The sequence below is a fragment of the Corvus cornix genome, chromosome 1 (assembly GCF_000738735.6).
Source record: "Corvus cornix cornix isolate S_Up_H32 chromosome 1, ASM73873v5, whole genome shotgun sequence".
Classification (NCBI taxonomy): Eukaryota; Metazoa; Chordata; class Aves; order Passeriformes; family Corvidae; genus Corvus; species Corvus cornix.
Window position 1 is genome coordinate 68,339,615 of NC_046332.1, and position 22,358 is coordinate 68,361,972.

The following is a 22,358-nucleotide window of genomic DNA, read 5'->3' on the forward strand; positions in this document are numbered from 1 at the left end:
TCAGAGCAGGACAGTTACCTTGCCAGGGAAGCTGTTCTGCTACAACCAATCATGCCACCTTCAGCTCCTAATACATTCCTCACACCAGGGTCTGACACAGGCCTCTCTGTGAGCAGCAGAATGCTGGGTTTCAAAGATGTAAATTCCAGGAGTGGGCTCTGGTATTTAGGTTGTGCCTTGCTTTTCAGTTATTTCCACTACCAACATGTTGGTGACTCACCTTGCCAGCATCGGGTCACCTGCAGTCAAGGTCCAAAGAGGTTTTGGCTCCATTACTAATGTATTATTTCACATTAATTTAGTGAAAACTAAATCCTATTCCCCAGACTACAAGTGTTACTCCACCTTTCCCAAACCAGGCAGTTCTGAGAGTCAGGTTATAAAAAACACAGAACTTTTTTACTTTTACAGACTAAATATATTGACACCTTTTATACAAATAAAAGCAAATTATAGTATTACATTAATTTATCTAATACAAAAACCGTGTATTTCATAAAATGCAATTTTAAAATCAAAGCTCTACAGAAACATACAACTCCCCTATAAAGATGTCCAGTCCACTGAGCATTGCTTGCTCAAAATATAGTTATGAACTTTAATACGCTCATAAGTGTATTACACTAAATTATACATTTGGATAAACATGACTGAAATCAGAGATGAACAAAATCTACTTACTACCAGAAGGGGCTGTATAGCTCAACTGAGAAGCAGCCACCAGCTAAGTTCAACCCAGCCCACAGGGGCAGCTCTACCTTGCTGAGGGCTGACAACATCTCTCAAACATGCAGCTGTGTGGGCAACACTTCGGTGTTACCATCAGTAACCTCAAAGAGAAAATAACATAATTGTTAGCAGTAAAAAATGAAGTCACGAGCCACATCCAGATCACAGGCAATGCCTTGCCTACATCACTTACAAACTAAAAACTTTCTTTAATAAAATTGATTTATCAAATGTTCAAAACAAATTTTTGCCTACTACTCTACTTCACCAAGTCTACTCCTTTTCGGTTTTTAAATATTATGAAATGACAGAACTAGCTGAATTAAAGGTATACAAAATTATTATCTATCAAACATCCACTTTATACATAAACATTTTTGAAACAGATTTACAGTATATAGTTAGTTTATACAGCTTAAGCAACTGTTCCAATGTCATTTCTCTCAAACTGAAAGCAGCCGAAAGGTCTAAGGTTTTGTGAAAAGGTTCTTGGTCAACATTCAAATTTTACCTTTCTCATCTCACACTGCTCACACTCCTGTCATCAGAACAACATTGCAGGGTTCATTTCACAAACCATACATTATTCCATCTCACCATATGCTGCCAAACCAGTTAATGTGCAAGAAAAGCTCATTAACTCCAATGTGGTTTTAAATACAATGTATCTACATTTTTCCCCAGAATGCTTTCGCTTCCTGAGCTAGACATAAAATACCTTAAAACAGGTTTAGACACAGATCTGAGACCCCATAAGCAAACTACATTAAAATGCATAGAGGGTGGAAAAAACCCCACAGCGCTTTTGGTAGCTCACACTACTGCTTGTTAGCGCTCTAAATACATTTTAGATGGATCTAATAATCTGTTGAATAATGTGTTAAACTTTCTACTTTAGTTGTCTAAACTGTTATTATTGTGTATTGCTCTTGCCTTTATGACTTACTTAACAGAATGTATGTATTTCACAGGCTACTAAACTTCCTATAATTGTCATCTTGTCATTGAGGTGACTGGATTTAGAAATGCTATGGTCTGCAACAAAAGCATGCAATTTTGGTGGGGTTTTGATTGGCTTTTTAAGATAAAATGTGGTTGTGTCCAATGCTACTATCTAAATCAAAGAAGGACAGCATATTACAACTGGTATTTTGCAAGTACATTTCAATATTTTAAATAATTTTTTTTCCAAAAATGTTTGAGGTCACTTTTAATGACAAAGAATAAATCTAAAACAGAAACCTGATTTTTGTTTGGATGAAAACAGGTTTTGGAGCTGTGAACTCTATTTTTGGTTCTGAAATTCCAGAACAATTTTTGAAAGAAAAATTAATTTTATAATCAAACCATTAATTAACTTGCAGTAAAATCTGTATTATTAAATAAGCTTATACAGGAAATTGCAATATGGTAATCTTGGGTTTAAGGTGCTACTCCATTCACCCTGGAGTCTTTTAAGGACTTTACCACGTGGGCATCATGTCTGGGAACCAGACTCTACCAAGATGCTTTGAAACTTCCCAATGAATCTGCTCTAAGCTGTACTTCTGATCAGGAATCAAAACTTCCTCCATAATAGAGAGCTGAGAGAGGCGACCGCCACACATCTTCACAAACTCAACAAAGGCACTGCAAGAGACTTCACATTCTCCGAGGCCCACGGCCGACAGGTACTTGCACCGCTCCGCAATGCAGATCAGCTCCTCGTCCAGCGGCCGTAATCCATTGGCACACACCACCAGTTCAACCAGCCGCGGACACGTCATCCCAACGCGGCCAAGCACGTCCTTGCTTACTGACCTCCCGAAGTAAAGGTGAGTGACAGGTATCTCATAACGAAAGAACGGATCAAACTCCTCCTCATACAAGAAAAAGTACATGACTAAATTGACTTTAGGAGAATGCTTGATGAAAGCGTCCCAGCTGCTCTTCTGAATGGTGTGGAACTGAGTCTGTCCAGGATTTTCACTGACAACATCAATGCGCAAGTGTTCTAACCTGACGTGCTTTTCAGAAGACAAAGCAAGCAGCAGCTCATCACTCAGCAGGTGGTAGTTCAGCGCCAGCTCACGCAAGCCATGGCACTGGTCAGCCACACAAAGGATACCTGGGAGAAGAGAACATTATGCAAGGGATTACACAAACAAACGCACTGATGACTGAACAACAGGAGGGAATTTGTTTATGTGTGGCAGGAAGGTGCTACGGGCACCTATTTCAATGTGCAATCTAGACCTTAAATCAAAACCAAATCATACTGGAAACCTGAACATGAATCTTTTTCACAAGCATGACCTTGTGACTTCTTTGTAGCTACATGTAAGACAGATACACACAATGTGCCTGCATCTCTATTTTGCTAGGGATCATAAAGAAGTTAAAAAATACATAAACAGAAGTGACAAATATATAAATAGCATATTCTGACTGTTCTGCCCTTTTCTAAGACCACATATAGTCAACCTTGTTTTTGTAAAAGGTCCTTACTCATGATAAAAGTATTTCCTTAGCCAGCTCTGGAAGAATTGCTGACTGCTCTGTGGCTGACAAAGCAACTGTGAATGAGATTTGTTATCTGAAGAAAGCAAAAGTAAAATGAATGCTAGATTTTAATTCAATAGAGAGGCTGCTGCTGTCACTATTTGTTTTTTCTAGGAAAGTATTAATGCTTAAATTTGGAAAAGCTACAGCAAAAAAGAGGCAAAACACTAAAAATACGGAGCAGTAATTTCTAGAACAGCAAGTTTCAGACTCTCTATAATGATTCAATATAATATGCTGCTCACAGAAGACAAAAACATCAAAAAGAGAATCCAGTTCAGTCTGCGGTTTCCACTCATACTATTTCTAGATACAAGAGATGGTATTATACTGGTAACAGTACTGAAAAAAATAAAAAGCACTAAGAAAAGCATACAGTCCTCTGCATTTCATGTGACCCAGAAAACTGCATGAAATGTGGGATACAGCCTTTCCATTAATAGAGGGGATAAGAAAATAGCATTTAACATACTGAGAAACCTGAGCTCAATACACTCTAGCTCTGAAGCAAGAGGAATACAGAAAACAGTATTTTAAGGTGCAGCTGTTAAACTTAAGAGAAGCCTACACTGAGCATAAAAACGCTTTCTTAAAAAAAAAAAAAAATCACTGCGAAAACATTGCATGAATCAGAAGGGCTACTATGATCACTCTCTAAGCAGACTCAGACATGCTGCTTCAGAATACCTAGGTCTGTTGATCTATAAAGTATTTTAGGCAGTTTCAAGATCCATATATATTTTCTCATCTCGACAAAGTTAGTTGTCCTGCCTGCCGTCCTTCCACAAATCTTTGTTAACTTTAGGGGTCCATTATGGACCAGTGCAATGCAAAAGGGAAGAGCTGGGGTTCAATTTACTGTGATTTTTTTAAGGGTCTAGAACTGGATATGCACAGTCTGTCAATGCAGTTATGCATCCTACATATAGAGCTGACAAGGAATACAGTGTAAATAGCTACTAAAGGACCTGCCTGGAGCCCATGTAGTTCACAGAACATCCCTAGGCACTGCCTACACCTTTGTGTCACTGAGAGGTAAATGGCTCTGCTCTCTGACCTTACTGCACAGATCTGCATCAAAAAAATCCCTGATCCATGATGTCCCTGATGCAGGCACACCTGACGCCACTCTGCTTCCCAACTCCCACTCCAAGAGAAGCAGCCCTCCTACCCCCATGTCACAGCAGAAACACCACCTCTACAGGAACACTTTCCATTCCCTCTATTCCAACACTTAGTATTTCAGAGGGCAAACAGCAAACAGAAGAATATTCAAGTAAGCTCACAAGGATTACAAACACATCACAGCCTTTGTTTCTCCAGCTCAAACTCAAATGTGCCTCTTTATCTTTGTACAGTAACTTAGAACAATTCACTGTTTGATATCAATCTTTTTCCTTTATCCCTGCAGTAGTGGAGTCTCTCTTGCACTACTTTCATTACTCTTTTCTGTCCTTCACTAAAAAATGTCTTGAGAACTGACCTAGTAATGAACATTCCTCCCTCCTCCAATCTGAAGACATTTTAACTGCATCTATAAGTAATTAGTTTTGCAACTCACAGCCCTTTTGGGTCAGTAAAGTTTTTCCACATCTATAGCAGCCTGCTAATTATAATATTCCCATTACAAAAAAAATCCAGGTCAATTTTCCTTCAAGATTCTCATTTTTGCAATCTGCCTGCTCTTGAAGCCAACTATCCACATACCAGCTTCTTTCTTTTGTTCCACCTGGTGGGTTGTCCCTGCCTGGACACCAAGTGCCCACCAAAGCCGTGTAATCACTTCCTTCCCCAGCTGGGCAGGGGAGAGAGAATAAAATTAAAAACTCAAAGAGTGAAGATAAAGGTGACAGGGAGAGATCACTCACCAATCATGGGTTAAACAGACTCAGCTTGGGGAAATCAATTTATTATCACTTAAATAAGAGTAGAGTAATGAGAAATAAAACTGAAACTTAACACACCTTCCTCTCACTCCTTTGTTCTTCCCAGGCTTAACTTCCTCATGATTTTCTCTACCTCCTTCCCTCCCAGCAGCACAGGGCGACACGGAATGGGGGCTATAGTCAGTTCTTCAGACACTGTCTCTGCCACTCCTTCCTCCTCAGGGGGAGACCCCTCCCACTCTTCCCCAGCTCTAGCATGGGGTCCCTCACATGGGAGCAGTCCCCCACGAACTTCTCCAGTGGGAGTCCTTCTCAGACTGCAGTTCTTCATAAACTGCTCCAGTGTGGGTCTCTTCCATGGCATGCAGTCCTTCAGGACAGACTCCAATTCCTGTCATCAAAACTGCTCCAGCATGGGCTCCTCTCTCAAAAGGTGCTTTCAACAGACTCTTCCAGCATGGGCTTCCAACAGAGTCACAGCCTCCTTCAGCCATCCACCTGTTCCAGCCTGAGGTCCTCCACGGGCTGCAGGTGGATCTCTGCCCCACCGTGGCCCTCCATAGGCTGCAGGGGCACAGCAGCATCACCGTGGTCTGCACCAGGGGCTGCAGGGGAATCTCAGTTCCGGCACCTGGATCAGCTCCTGCCCCTCCTTCTTCACTGACCTTGGTGTCTGCAGAGTTGTTTCTCTCACGTATACTCGCTCCTACCTCCAGCTGCAATTGCTCTCCTGCAGTACCTTTCCCCCTTCTTCAATAGGTTATCCCAGAGGCGCTACCACTGTCACTGATGGGCTTGGCCTTGGCTCTGCTGGACATGGGGAAGCTTCTGGCAGTTTTCACAGAAGCCACTCCTGTGGCCCCCTCACTGCCCCACAAAACATTGCCATGCAAACCCAGCACATCCACTTTTTTCTCCATCTCAAGGCACACCTACACCTGAATTAAGCAATTAAACTCTCCTACTGTTAGCTTAGCACTCCCTGGTTTTGTTACTAACACATTTTACCCCAATCTATTAATCTCCACTCCATGAAGGACAATAGTAGTTGTGCTCCTTAAACAGGCACGACAATTTCTTACCCATTGTTCCTTAAATTAAAAACCATGCAAGATACATCAATCAGAACACACCCATGTCTCCTCCCAAATTATCAGTGCATGATGTTCCAATAAAGCCTTCTAGCAAGGATTATCCACAAACCAGCAAAGTCTGCTAGAGCTGACAAGTTACTCTTTAATCCATGTCCAAGGAAATTACTCTCTCTGCCTAGCTACAGATTACTGCTGAAGCCTTTTCCTCTTGACACATTACAGCCCTCGTACTTCTCAGACACAAGGATTCTCAAAAAACAATTTTAAGTTGGAAAAGCCAGTCCCTCAAGCCAATTCAAACAATCCCCATCTATGATTAGAAAGCTTTGGAGGAGGCATTCCAGTTAATTCTGTGGACACTTTGCTGGACCAGGCTGCTGCAAAACATCAGTCCTACATTTTCAGGACTTCTTTATACAAAACCAAACACAAGGTTTTGTCTGAGACCTACACTTGCAAAAGGTATTAAGTTTGTTTTGTTTGTTATCACTACAATAACACACCCTCTGCAACAGTACTGCTTTCGCCTTTCCCCTTTTAGGAATCCTGCTGGTGAATCTGACAGACAATAAACCTAGCATTTACAGCTGCAATATATTTGCATGAAAAGTTATGGCATTATGGTTTCTATAGTTTCTACTCATCCTCAGAAGAGGAATCATACTGGGTAGCCAGGATTTCATTTACAATTCCTCTTCCATTTCTCAGTGAAAAACTGTAAGTGTTAAGCTGATGTGCTGTGAATAAATCTTAAACTTGCTGTGCATTGCATAGGTCTACCATAAATGTTAATTCTGTGAACTTCAACAATCTTGAGTGATTTCTGATATGAGCTGGCTTCATTCTTGTTACAGACACACTTAAGAGTGTTAGAGAAATACATTTGCTGACAGTAGAAGTTTTGTATAGCTCAGTCTCTTCTCCCCTTTTTGATGCTGTCTGCAGTTATTCTCCAGCTATGACTTTTTTTCAGAATGACTAAACCAGCATCTTCCTAATCCATGGCATGCCAACAGTCAAAATCCACACATAACAAAATATGGAAAGAAACCTCATATTCCAAAAAAGTTTAATTATATTGGAATACTTAATCATTGCACAAATAGCGCACTATCAAGTTGATATATACTCATTAAGTTCCACATGAGGTTAACCACTTCCCCACAACAGACATGCACTATTTCATTATTAGCCCAGTAGTCACTGTGAAGTGGTAGGGTAGACAGATTGACCACCAGCTGAAATGACTTTATTCAGCCACAGTTGTCCATAATAACAGAGTCATCTTCCCTCTGACACCATTTTTCCAGGGGTGTACTGATTTCAGACAGAATGTAATGCACACATTAAAAAGTCCAAACCAACCAACCAACAAATCCCAAATGAGCTAACCCCAAAACCACAGTAGCATACCAGCTGGAGAAACATGAGGACAACTGCTCATTTTCAACAGTTTGAGCGTGTCACTGTTGTTCGCCACCAGAACCTTGAGAGATGGATCATCTACTGGTGTGTCATCAATCTTAAGTGAAGAGAGGGATTTGGAGTTCACAAACACCACTGTCAGTGCAGAAATAAAGTGAGACTGAAAAAAAAAAAAGGAGGTTTATATGAAAGAGTATTATCTAAAAATCTCAATGGTCTTATACTGTACACAGCAGTCCTAGTTTTTACTTCTTGACAGCATTTGCTGAAAAAGCATTCTTTTGATACTGCATAATTAAAAAATAATACTAATACTGTCATTTGTGAGTAGAGGAAGTGTAATAATTTTTTGCTATCCGTTTATGAATTTGGCAAATCAGAACGTGTAACATTAGAAGTTAATCAAGACCCTGGACTATCCACTGCACAAATTTACTTCTACAGAAAGACCACAAGCAAAGGGGAAAGCCTAGAAGCCCTAATTTTGAAGAATTTTTTTTATGTTCTTTGAACAGATGAGGCAAGTCACACTCTAAAAGAAGCATCCTCTGGAAGAGGAATTCCCACACGGCAAATTGTGCTGCATTGGTGATATGCAAACATAGTCAGGAGTGTTTGTATCCAAAGCCAAACGACTGTACTGCCGGCCTACCACCCACACAAGAGTATTTCGGGTTTGGACGGATTTCTTGGAAAGCTAACTGGAGTGGTCCAAACAGAGCCAAGGAGCAGGAAATCAATTAATTACTGAATAAGCAGCATAGATAAGGTAGGACAAGTGCTCAGCATTTTTACATAACCACTGAAACTTGTCAGTAAACACAGAGCCCAGGGAACCTGAACTTGAGAAACACAGACTAAGGAGCAGATACAGCAGTGACTGCAGAAACCACTGGTGGCATGAAGTGAGTAAGTAGTTCATCTTCATGATTTCTTACAAGACTGACCAAATAGAAGACTTTAAAAAAGTATTTTCTCCATGCGCTACATTAAGTATCATAAAAAAAAAGACCCGCTACTTTGATTTCAAGCCTGTTTCATTCTGAGCCACAGGCACATATCCTGAACACAGTTACATGACAGAAGGTCTGACAACAGTATTTCTTCATTCTTAGGTAATATGTTTGTGTTTTTTGATAAAACTCCCACACAATTAGATTTAGAATAGGACTTATGCTTTCATGCTAACACAAACTTTCTAAGTCAGCTCATGCAAATGGAAACAGGAAGTTCAACTCAGAATCTTCATGCACTTTGGCATTAGGGACCACTCCAACTACCCTGACAATATGCTGCTTATATATATATGTTATGTACAGAAGAAAAGATGCTTCAATATTATTTCAACTCTGTATTATGAGTGTTAGTACTGTGTTTTTATTCTATTTAGAAAATATTTCTAAAATTCTCTGTTTTATTATCTATTTAGTAAAAGAAGGCTGTTAAATAAAAAGGCAAAGAAAGTTAACTACACTTATTAAAAAAGGTAACTTGAAACTTCTAGTTTGAAGAGCTAATGGGAAACAGGCAATATTCCAACACGTAAAAGCTGGTCTTCTCAGTATTGCCACACCTGTAGCCTGTAGTATGATTCTTTAAAAGATTCTACTCATGTAGAATGTACTTAGCGAAAAGACAGGCAACACAACACTAAATATGAGCTACAGATTATTTACCACATGTCAGGTCACTTGAGAACAGAAGAGCACTGATGAAGATAATGCCAAGTAGTTCAGACTTCCTATACAGTCTGATAACAATAAAAAACCCCACGGCCTCCCCCAAAAAATCCAAAACCACAGCAAAGTATTAACCATTTTCCAAATTAGTTCATCTTTGTCTGCTTCTCATCTAATGGACCTGTCACTAACAGCTTCCCACCAGAATTTAGTCATGGCCAAATTCAATTCTTTAGTTTCACTAGTTGTCCTTATGCCAGTGACAAAACCATTGAAGTTCTAAACACCAAAAGGCAAATTATCCTTAGAGCTAATTTTGGCTTATTTTGAATCTATCTTTTTAAAGGCCAAACGTGAACTTACTGAGAACAAAAAAGGAAGCCTATGCTTTATAAGCCTTGAAGCTGAATAAGAACATAGCACAAACAATTACTAAGCAGAGTAATTAGGGTCCTGTACAGTAAAGCTGAACAGGACCCTAATATGTCACTCCAGTGAAAACTAAGATCTAAAGCAGCATTCAGATTAATAAAGAAAACAGTAAGAAAGAGCTGAAAGGACAAAGTATTTTTAAAACACTGTGGACTGTTTTCACTACATTCAGGTTTTCTTATCATCACACTTCAAAGAGCATCAGAAAAGGAAAAAAAATCACAGCAAAACTAGTTAAATATCTGAAAAGCCTCTTTGAAAATTATGGATTAAAATTACATATTCAAGAGAGCTACATGATGTGGCAGTAACCACTGTCAAGGATAACAGCTGATAATCCTTCTGTAGCTAACCTTACATGTAGCCTACTTCCTTTCCCGGGGCTGTCTCTAGTTCCTCCTCGTCCTCACTGCCATCACCAGCAATGACATCACTGAGATCTAGCTAATAGCCTATTTGTATGTGGCCCTTCACAACCACTCCACTCCTCCTTAGCAATAGTACACTTCTACCTCACTAGCAGGAATGCTTCTTTAGAAGCACAGGTAAGAGATTGCTGTCTTCCAGATTAAATGCCTTCTAACAAGATCAGATTTTTGGTAAACATGCAAGGTAAAAATCTTGACTAAAAATTTCAGAAATACAGTGCACTGCACCAAGGATGCTGATGCTTGATTGCATGACATGAAGCCCTGCAAATCATTATCCAATTTCTTTCTGAAGAGAGCTCATTGATCATGTAAGCCCTATGGCAAGCCCACACAGATAAAACTCTACCACTCATTTGATTGTAATTGTCTCCTAAACAAACCCCACAAAACAATTACACAGACCTGAACTGTCTAGCCTCTTAACTTGCACCACACTGCTCAGCACCGCATTGAGGTCAACAGACAGGAGGACTTGAAAGAACAAGGTCAGGCCTATGTTCTCACATGATTCAGAGACTGAATGGAACTTTAGATACCCATCACAGTACATATCAGTTCCTCCCTTTATTAGAGACCAGACTACTAATAAACTTTTATTTACCAAAGATTCATATTCCTACAATAGAACTTTCATAAAGTTATAGATGTACCGTATGAAACACTGCAATACTTTGACATAGAAAATATACATAATAAAATACCTTTGGTAAATCCATGAAGCTTGGCCGGGCAGTCGAAATTAGCCCAAGTGTTTTCAGAGAGCAATTCACAAGCTGTGATAAAATATCACAAGCTGCTTCTGCAGATTCCTTGCTACTGTCCACCTTAAAACAAAATGAATTTCATGTTCAGAAAGCACTGCAAATACACTTTTAACTTTTTTTTCCACTTTACCTTCTGAAATGGGATGTCAAAAAAACCCCCACAATGAAACACCTCATTGTGAATCCATCAATGTTATTCTTTATTCCCCCAAAAAGTATGCACCAAAAATCCAAGACAATTCGCTGTAAACTTACTACTCTTCTAACACTTAGGTAAAATACTGCATGGTGACAGGTCAACTTAACAGTTTGTTCCAAGATACTCATTCCACAAATAAGCAAGTGGAGGGTCCAGAGCCTATTCCAATTCCCCTTTACATTCCTCCTTATCAAAATGCAAGAATTCTATAAATCCCTTCCTATGTGCAAAAGCCACTTCTTTTTACAGTGGCTCAGTTCTTAAAATTGGCCCTTCACTGTTAAAACCACAACAAATACGCAATGGATACTCTCAAAAAAACAGACCAAACCAACACAAATCCCAAAACCTTCATTAGTCAGCTTGCTACCCAACCAAATCACTTAGTGTGTCTCCAGTGGACTTCCCCTGACACTTGGATGTGCTTTCTGAATAACCCCTTATGTACAGCAGCCATGACAGCTTTGCAAACCTACAGAGCAGTATAAAGCCTGATCACAGGGTAAAATTTAACTCCACCATAAGACACATGACCTTGGCAGCAACAAATTAAGTCCAATGAATGTTCATTTTCTGCTCAAACACAAGCTGAAAAACCTTGATTTTCAACAATCTCATCTTTCTTTGTCTACAGAAAACACCCCTCAGAGGAGCGGTGAGTGTTACACCCACTTCCTCGTGTATTCTGCAGCACTGAAGAACAACTGAAGAAATGATGGATCACCCTATGAGCAAAGGGCACCCAAAATTCTTCAAAATCACTTAGTGTACAGCCACACAGACAGCAGATAAGACACTGGGAGGTCACTCCCTACAGCCCTAAGTTTTCTTTATTTGGATGCTGATAAAAGCCCTGCAAACCCTGTGATAACAGTTAGTAATCTGGTACTGCAAGCAAGCAGGCAGAGGTGACTCAGCTACTCACATGCTGATGATTCCAGCATTAAAACTGCCTGATCTCAGAAACAAATATGTTGAACTTGCTGCAGAAGTCATTTTCTTTCCAAATTTCTCACATAGCTGATGCATATGCAGCCACGAGATTCACAGCACCCTTCCAAAACACACTGACATGTAAGCCCACATTAAAGGTTTTCATCTGCTGAAAATAATTCCAGTGTTAACAGAACTAATTCTCATCAAATGGTATTTCTTACCCAGGCACAATCAGTCCATGCACCACCCTATGCAAATCCCACATACTTTTTCAGTCCCGTGCAACACAGTTGTGCTGACTACAGACAATCCCATACAATTTAATATTAAAACTGCTAGTTGCTGACTAGTAGTACTGAAATCACTCTCTGTGCATTGGATGTTTTCTAACCATGAATATTGGAGCCAAGTCCCTAGAGAATGTGAAATGGAGAAATTCTCAACTTATGTATCCTGACTGAACTTAATTCTGAGGCAGGAACCACACGTGCAGTCGTATCAGAACTATTTCTGTCCACTTCATGAAGCAGAATTTTAAGCAGCTAAACTGCTACAAAAAAACCTCAAAAAATCAAAAAAGGCAAAACCAACCAAAAAACCCCCCCCAAAAAAACCCCAACAAAGGACCCACAAAAACAAACAAAAAACCCCAAACAAACGACACCACCAACAAAAAAATTCCTATCTAACAGAAATAAGGCAATGAAAACGTATGTTCAGTACTGTTATTCCAAGTTTCGGCCCTGAAAATACACCCAAACAAATTAATTGGGAGGTAACCTCCATGTCTACATGTCCATTTAGAAAAGCCATTTCTTCAGTATACTAAGCCTGAAAACAAGGCCACTTACACACTGACAGGTGCCCTATTCCTTTTAGAACAAAAGTTACTTTTAAAAAGCCTATAAAATATGCTACCTTGAAGCTAACATACTGCAGGTGATTGGAATGCCTCTTTATTATTTGCTTGATTAGTTCAGGATGTGTAGTCCTCAGGTTAGATGTGGCTGGTTGATTCAGTTCAAACTCAAAGCACCTCCAGAGATCAGGCATATGAAACACTTGGTTCCAGCTCCTGCAGACCTGGGATGCATGAGCACGATCCAGAAGTGGCAAATACTGGAACACCTGCAGGATAATGTCTTGGAGCAGATTTGCCCAGTCAGGACTCTGCACAGCTATGGCTTTCTTCTCTACCACCTTGTGTCTCTTGGATTCCTTCTCAGTTGTGTCTTCAGATGCACTGCTGTTAGCCTCATTAGTTTTCCTTCCTCGTTTCATTCTACAGAAGTAATAAAAAAAAAAAAAAATCTATTTATTTTGTAAACGTAACAGAGCTGAGAACAATATTAATAGAAAATTGTGGAGGTGAAAAAGGATATTTTCTGCAACAACACCCTGGCAGGTTTTTTTTTCCTGCCATATATAAAAGAAAAAAACCCAAGTAACAAACCAAAGCGGCAGTCCAGAAATAACATTATCATCTAAACTGATCTCTTTAATATTACTTCTTTAATCATTAACAGTGCCAACCCATTTATAACAGTCACTCTTCTTTCAGTGTTTCATTTGTGTGTTTGAGAACACTTTGAACCTGTTTTACTGTGTTGTTGATTATCACTCCACCGTTCTACTAATGGAAGGATAATCTTCTGAACAATTTTTTGAAAACTAACATAAATACTGTTGCCCCAATCCTATTTATTAGGAACAACACTTGAAACTGTGAAGATAAAAATCAGGCAAGGAAGTAAAGAATTACTGTGTGCAGGCACTGCATATTGCAGATGTTCTATCAGACCAAATAATTTTTTCTCACAGAGGAAGAATATTTTCTGGTTTAATTTATTTATAATACATTACTTTAATAGGCATCTGTTTTAAATCGGTATACTTGAAAATATATTTCATCAAGTCCATTGGTGTGCTTTTATTTTTCCAACTAACTAGTAAATAGGCATTACAGAAGACTTCCAGTAAGAGTCTGGAAGTTTCGACCCACAAAAAAAAAATTACAGAAGGGCCAGAAAACTTTCTTCAAAATTGTATTAAATTCTGCAAGTCTGAGCAAAAAGTTGTAGCATATACTTTTTCCATAATGATGTCACTTAACTTCTACCTTATGTTACATTGTTAGAGAAAAAAACCTCACCACTACATATATCTGAAATAAATTTAAGGCTTTGATCCAAACGTGTTCTTTTGTACATGCCATCTTAAAACTAAACTTGGCATCTGATCTTTTTTTTTTTTTTAAAGCCTCAGTGTGATGCACATCATGTCCTAAAGGGCTGTGCTACCTCATACTACACTACAGTGTACTCAATTCTAGTCTCTAAAGAGCTGAGAGAATCCAGGGGTGGGGTGAGCCTGACACGTAAAGCACCTCCAGCCTCCCTGGTTTCTACAGGATAAACAAGGACTTCATACACAGCGAAATCATCCTGGTTTAACATTCAAGTACAATTACACGTCTAAGATTATCATATGCCCAGTCCTTCTGGCATCTGGAAGTTTCCCTGCTGTGTACTGCAACTAAGTTTGGAAGTACTTCTTAAAACAAAATGCAAGTTAAAAATTATACTGTTCATAATCCAATGCATCATAGATTATTTTCTCAAAGCCAGCACCTCCCTACCTACCTTTAAAAGACTTTAATCCTAGCTACTCACATGACAGAAGCAAGCTATCACTTAAGGACTAAAGCCACTCATAAGATGATGCAGACAAACCTGAACATACGGTCATGAAAGACTGATGAACAGAATTGGTCTCTTGGCTTTTTTCAACTCCTATTTTTACTCCCACTAGCACTTGGAGGCAAGCAGAGGATGACAACAGTACTGGGCAAATATCTCTACTTGCTTCCTGAGAACTATTTTCTGTGATTCAGTCCCGACTAGGGGACTATGTAAAACACAATTCCTGTGCTGGAACAATCTTTCCGCCAGAGACAGAGTTCTGCTGCTGAGAAAAAAAAAGCAAGAAAACTGAACAGTGACTCAGAACCATCTGCAACTAACAAAAATATAAAGGAACTGCATTTTTCAACTGTGAAAATGGAATTCAACTTAAAATTAATCAAGAATTAATTGGCAAATCCACTGCAACCCTGTCGTGTTTCTGTTTGAGATAATAACTCAGCATAGTACAACAACAACATTTTTAAAAGGCTAGTCTGAAATGCAACGTTCGTTTAAACTTTAGGCTAGACAGATATTCCAAACAACTAGGTTACAAGGAGCATTCACCACAGGCAAGCTATTAACTTCCCAAATTCAGGCTTGCCTGTTTGATGTCTAAGTCTTTCCAAAGCCATCGGTAAAATGTTAGACCTGGCTCTCCAAGTCTTCCTTTACAGAGATCCTGTCTCATCTTGTGCTAACAAGGTAGTAAACCTGCATAAATGTTCCAGTTAGGTGGCTACTTTTATCATGCATTAAGGTAGAGTTTCAGGTCTTTTTCCCTCTTCTTTTGTCTCCCTTTCAGAGAAGACCAGGAGGGAGCTGCCAATGATAAAACTGTATTAATTTTTCTTCTGGAAAAAAGGCCTCTGGGATGTGCTGATAGGAGTGGACCAGGTCATCAACAGCTCCCCATCTGCACCTCTGAGCTAACTGGGATGAGCCCTAAGTAGCTAATATGTGCTGGTTACAGACCAAAACCCACTCCTGGAAGTTGTGGGATATTGTCCCACATTTTTATAAACAGACAATTTGAAAAAAAAATAGAGACAACACAGCCATCACTAGAGGCATAGTGATGATTTCTTCTTCCAAGAAAAGAAAATGTTACATATTCTAAATGCCATGACTTAAAGCAAGGGATGGAGAACAAACCACCATTTCCCAACAACTCTTTTTGCTACTGATATCCTGGACGCCCTTGTAATTAAAAAGACATTAAGTATAACCTTTCAAAAATATTTCCTTGGCAAACTTTTTCCAAACAGGAAAAAAGTGCCTAAGCTCAAGACTAAAAAATATTATTTTAATAACTGCATTACTGTTTTGTCATCTAATTTCTAACCAATTTGTTCATCTAATTTTTGGCATCTTGCTTCAGAACTTAAAGTATCAGAATAGGTTTTTTTTAAAATGTAACCACTTTCAATCTCTTCACATGCCTAACAATAAAACAAATACAAAATTTAAAGAATGCATATTTGCCTACAGAAGTTTGCAGAGCCATCTGAAAAGATATTTATTTTAAAAAGTAAGGCCACTTAAGGGAGTAAACCTTTCTGCACATTTAACATAAAACCATGCAAATGCAATTAAGAGTTCAGTTCACTTTGCTTTACGTATCCAGTGATTTAAACATCCGACTATTTGAAATCCAAGGGCAACTTTTAAACAAGGAAGCCATGGATGCAAAATTTCATGCTAACAAATTACTGTAAGAGTAAAAGCTATTTTTCAACTGATGATTGCTTATCACTTCTTAGCAACGCATGAACCATCAATCTCGCTTTTAACTCTCTCTGGCATACGCCAGACACACACATATCACTGGTTTTCAAACTGCTGCTACGATTAACTTTGCTTTAGAAGCTAAGATCTTGGCAGAAAGGGAAAAAACAAAACAAAACAAAACAAAAAAACCCAAAAAGACCCAACTCTACTGATGCAGAGAGATGGGAGAAAGCCGGATGCCTGACTCCTTAAGATTTTCCAAGTAGATTTCTCCACCTATTATAACGACTTGTTTCTGAACTCCGCACCTGGGCGCAACCCACGCTATCTTGTTTGCAATAGTCATGTCCAACCCTAATCACACAGTTCAGTCACCGAGGAGGAGGAGGAGCAAAGCACGTGCTTAACATTGTTTTTATTGCCAAGTAAGGCGCAGCCAGAACACAACGGCAGTTTAAAAAAAAACAAAAAAAAACCCCAAAAAAAACCACCAAAACCAAAGCAAACAAACCACAGCGCAGAGCTGTTTGCACCCTACTCGTAACGCTTGACAGGAACCTGCCCAGCCCAGCTCGCTGTGCGTCACCCCCGCACAAAAGCTGCTCTAGGAATACCAGGAGTGCTCTAAAGGGGAGCACGGGCTGAACGAGGGGGCGACTCGGACACGAACCCAACCCCTCCCTGCCGCTAACAACCTGCTCCGCTGCACACAGCGAGGGTTTCACCATTTATTACCGCTATCACGGGAACGCTGCGAGGCAGCGACCCCAAATACGACGGACTAGGATTTAAGGATCGCCCGCTACTCCCGGAGAAGGTTCCCTTCAGGATCGGCTCCTTCCGGCCCAGCCCCGGCCCGGGGCGCGGAGCTCCGACAGCCCCACAGGCCCCAAGCTCCGCCGCCCCCGCTGCTCGGACCCCGCTCCTGGGGCCTGGGACCCTGCGGATGGCCCCGCTGCGCCGCCACCCGCCCCCTTCCCGCCCCATCACCTGGCGGCTCCCTGCTACGCTTCGCATTAACCGGGGCTCGGGCCGCGCTGGCGCCTCCGCTCCGGCCACATCAGCTCTCTCCGCCAAAGCCGACCCCAGCGCCGCCTCCTCCGCCCGGCCGTTCGGTCCGTCCCGTCCCACCCGCGTCTCTGCTTCCCTCCTTCCCTGCCTCGCCCTCTGTTTACTTCCAGCGGCGGAAGCGACGCGGACCAGCCAAAATGGCGGCGGGCGGGCGGGCGGGGAGGTGGCGGCCCCGCCCCTCCCCTCAGGGCACCCCGCCCGCGGCGCCTCCGAGCGGGCGACGCCGCCAGCTCCTCCTCCCGCCCGCTCTGCGCCAGAGCTCGGCCCTCGGCGCTTCCTGCCTCGGAGTGGAAGGGCAAACGAAGTGTAGAGACGTGCTGGGGGTAATCCCAGATCAGGTCGGAAAAGACCTCAAAGATCATCGAGTCCAACCTATGACCGAACACCCCCGGGTCAGCTGCACCAGTGGCGCTCAGTGCCGCTCAGTGCCGCCTCCCGTCTCTCCTTAAAGGTCTCCAGGGATGGTGACTCCACCGCCTCCCTGGGCGGCCCATTCCAATATCTAATCACCATTTCCGTGAAGAAATTTCTCCTGATGTCCAACCTAAACCTCCCCTGGCGCAATTTATAACTATGTCGTCTTGTCCTGTCACTGGTTACCTGAGAGAAGATGCTGACCCCGACTTGGCTACAACCGCCTTTGAGGAGTTGTAGAGAGTGACAAGGTCCCCCCTAATCCTCCTTTTCTCCAGGCTAAACACCCCCAGCTCCCTCAGCTGTTCCTCATAGGACTTGTGTTCCAAACACTTCACCAGTTCCACTGCCGTTCTCTGGACACGCCCCAGCCCCTCAATGTCTTTGTTGTAATGAGCAGCCCAGAACTGAACACAGCACTTGATGTGTGGCCTCACCAGTGCTGAGTACAGGGGGACAATCCCTGCCCTGGTCCTGCTGGCCGCACTACTGCTGATACAGGCCAGGATGCCACTGGCCTTCTCTGCCACCTGGGCTCACCGAATATTACCAGCAATGGAGCTGGATCTTCATCACCAATACAGCCGGTTATGTTCCGTGATTTGAAAGCCCCATGTGAGGCTGGCCTCAGGAATAGAGGTAATGGGGAAAGCAAACCACCAATGCGTCCTGGGGCCAGCAGGTGCTCAGAGTGATGTGCTTGGGATTTTGCCAGGCAGAGAAGACAAAGGGATGTGTGACATTTCCCATGGGCTGCAAACACCTTGTTACCACGTGTCCTTCGCACATGCGGTACACTCCAATACACCTCATTTTTCAGCCCTGTATGTGTTCAAACTCTTTACAGTTGTTGAGATTTGCAAAACATAATTATTCATTTATTGCAAGCTATAGTAAATAAATTACAGCTCAAATTGTTTTAATCCCAATTCCTGCCATTAATTTTCTTGGGAACAGCCGTATGTGATCCAGTGCTTGCCCCAGTCTTGAAATGGCTTAGAAACATTCTTCGGTGGCTGCTCAAATGTCACCATCCCTGAGATCTTTGAGAAGCACTTTATATAAATACATTTCCTTGCATACTTAAAGTATGTTAATTTTTTTTCATTTTTAAGTCTAGCTCATTGAGATTATTAGTGGAAAAAAAAATACTTACATAGAAACAAGATTGTTTTTCAGTGAAAAAACATTAATTTTTGAGTTTCTGTGAGAAAATAATCTCTTTTTCTCCAATTCAAAATGTCTTGAGCTGTTTACTAAAGCTCAGCCACTATAGTTCTTTATGAATCTACATCCAGTCTTCACCTTCCCAGGAAATGCAACAAAAAATCTGGAAATAAGAGGTGAGTTATCACCTCACCTTGAGCTGATTAGTCAGTATCTTAGACAAGCTTGTAATAGCAAATAAGTGACTGTATAATTTTCTCAGTTATATGAGATGGCTACATAAGCCTTGGAAGATAATGAGATGTGTTTATGAATGAAGCCAGTACTGTCAAGAAACCTGCAATAACTGTTTTGCTGTCCCCATCTGGAAATGTTCAGTGTCTTCCATTCTCGCTGCTTAGGAATTCTCTTTTCAGCCCTTGTGTTCCAGTTCAGAGCCAGTTTCTAACAGTGGGAAGGTAACAGCCCCCAACTACAGTTTCTAGTAAAGACAAGTTATATTTGCAAGTATGTAACTTGCAGACTGCTGGAGATGTGGGAGACAAAGATTCTGACTGCAAAGGTTGGAACCAGACCTGGGCCCCATCTGTGGGGAGAAGGATCTATTATTTATCAACAAATACTGAGCAAGCAGCTGCTGCTTCTTCTGGTCACCTCTCTTACTTTTTTAAGGCAGCCTTACGTGCATTATAGTGTGATGTAACTGAGTCATGTCATGTGAAGTCAGTAAAAATATATTTTCATCAAGGTTTATGCTCTGATCAAATTCTTGTGTCTGCAGAAAAAAAAAAAGGAACGTATCTTGACCAAAACAAATATTTTCTAAGTTTGTATAGAAGTCTTGGGAGATGTAACAGCTGCAATTTCATTATTTGTAAGGTAACCTAACTTTAAAAACCTTACTTGCATTATCTGAGTTTCAATGTATTGACTTACTGGGAGGGACTTCTTACAGTTTGCAGTTACAATTTGCTGCCTTATCTTCAGAGTAAACAAAGTTTGGCTCACTGCCTGTGCCCTTCTTTGCTTTGTTATAACTGCTTGTGTAAGTTTGAGGCACCCTTTGTGTGTGCAGGAGAGGAGAACAAGTGCAGAAAGGACTCTCAGCATCCCACCGTCTGGGGACATAGCAGCTAAAATCAGCAAGAAAGGCAGCTGCAGCTCTGTTCTTGGGGCCAAACCAGGCCCTGGACATGGTGATGAGCACTGACAAAAATGTCTGTGGTGTCTGTGGGCAAAGCACAAGAACCAGGGAGTTTATCAGAACTGAGTGAAAGAAAACCTGTGGGCAGCTGGTGGTGTGGCTTCCTGGTGACCCCCAGGGCTGGCTCTGGCTTAGCTGGCAGGCAAAGCACTGCAGAGCTCTTGGACTCAGGTGGCTGGCACTGAGATAGGTGGCAGCAGGTTAAGAAAGGTCCAAGCAGTAAAGGTTCAAAGAACATTCACAGGTCTGGGCTGGTCTGTGAAAGAGCCATGTTGTTGCCAGCAGTGGCTGGGCACTTTGGAGCTTTAGTCAGTAACTTGGGCACCGTTATCAAGAGTGTCTGTGTCAGTAGTTCCTCTGCCTTACTAATCACTTAACTAACAGCAGATGGGTTTTTGAGAGAGAAATATTTTAAATGATAATATTTTTATTTGTGTATGCTTTCAGTAGTAACAGAAAAAGTTCAGGGCCTGTGCTGAGCCCTGCTATGCAGAAATGCAGACTATTGAGGAAACTGCATTGTAACCTTTTTATTTTTCCAAAAGAGACGGAGAAACTCTATGAAGTGTCAGTTTTTCAGGTGGGAGAGTCACTCACTTATAGCAGAGATGTGAAGCAGCGCTCACTGTCACCATGTGAAGATGAGGAACAGCCCACAGACATAAAAGCCAAGAGATAGCCAGTTAACATCCCAGTGTCTAATGGGGGATCTCACCACCTCAGGCTGGGGTTTTACAGGAACAGCTCTTTTGTACAGGAACAGCTCTTCTCATTTCAGCTGGCAGACTGCCTGCCTGATGAAGCTGCAGCAACGTTTCAAATGCCAGGTCTTGATTGTAAATGCTGCACCTTTTAGCACTGAAAATCTCTGTGCTGATTTTCTGGCCATATTCAAGTAGCTCTGAAGCATTCCTGAAGCAAGCAACTGTGCTCCACCCTGGTAAGCCTGGCTTGCATTTGGCTAGGATAAGAATGCGGAGGGGAAAATCACAGAAGCAGTTGGAAGAGAGTTAAGTAACAATAACAGGCCAGATCCAGCTATGATGAAAGTATGTCAGGCTTTGCAGGGCATGAGTAGCCCACTCCAATTTAATGAAAATAGAAGCTGTAAAAAATATGGGGAGTATTAATGCAATGAGTAGTGGCTGAAAGACTTGGTCTAGAATGTCTGTGACAATCTTAATCCTCAACAGATTGTGCTGAAAAATAAAAACTAGAGGAAAGCTGAACTTGTTCTTTATCAATGCCAACAGAAATGAATGTTTTTCAGCAATGGATATCATTAGGGAAACTTCCTGGTTTTATTAGTGTGTCTATACAGGAAGATTTTCTGTGGTGAGGAACTTTCTTACGCTGTTAGAATGTGGCATTATGGATGGATAAAATAAGTATATTCTATCTTTCACAAGCAAGACCTTACAGAACAGGAGAACAGGAGCTGTAACTTAGCGTCTTCTTTTTTCCTTTTTTTTTTTTTAAACAGTAGCTGCAAGTAAAATGGTCTTTATACCAGTGGCCCTCAATTTAAGGCCTCATGGCCTTATACAGAAAAATAAAAAGATAAAACTAAGGATGAGCAACAGCAGGCTAGAGTGTTGCCTGCAACAGGCTGATTACCTAATGCTGCTCATGCTTCAGTAGAAGCTGGAGATAAATTCTTTTAAAAGGTTCCTCACTGTCTAAATATTGTTTCTGTTTCTAGAGGCTCTAGTAATTCTTTCCAGATGAATGGTTCGCATGGTTACTTCATGGGTAAAAGCTGTTGCACCACTCTGTTTTGTTAGTTAGTATAGTAAAAACTGCTGTTTGCTGGAGCCCCTCTGGTAGAGGAGTCTCGTGGCATGGCCTCGGCTGAAAAAGAACGGGCTGCCATATAAATGGGCCGAGTGGACTGAGCAGTGCAGAGCAGCACAGACAGCACTTCATCTTTGCCGTGGTGTGATCCATGGACAGAACAATGCTACTGGAAAG

At 41.3% G+C, this 22,358-nt stretch overlaps 1 protein-coding gene across 2 annotated transcripts; it reads right to left on the minus strand.

Annotated features, from left to right (window-relative positions):
- Nucleotides 1-372: 372 nt before the first annotated feature.
- FBXL3 (F-box and leucine rich repeat protein 3) lies at nt 373-17,755 on the minus strand. Of its 2 annotated transcripts, none has more exons than XM_039550610.1 (5): nt 17,522-17,755; nt 13,035-13,398; nt 10,919-11,041; nt 7,664-7,835; nt 373-2,836 (listed from the first exon to the last, which is right to left on the minus strand). In XM_039550610.1, exons 2-5 carry the CDS (start codon nt 13,395-13,397, stop codon nt 2,193-2,195), a joined length of 1,302 nt encoding a protein of 433 aa, XP_039406544.1. In that variant the 5' UTR covers nt 13,398; nt 17,522-17,755; the 3' UTR covers nt 373-2,192. The 2 variants fall into 2 exon arrangements, with proteins under 2 accessions (XP_039406544.1, XP_010408204.2); XM_010409902.4 differs by lacking the exon at nt 17,522-17,755 and adding an exon at nt 14,849-16,978.
- Nucleotides 17,756-22,358: the final 4,603 nt, after the last annotated feature.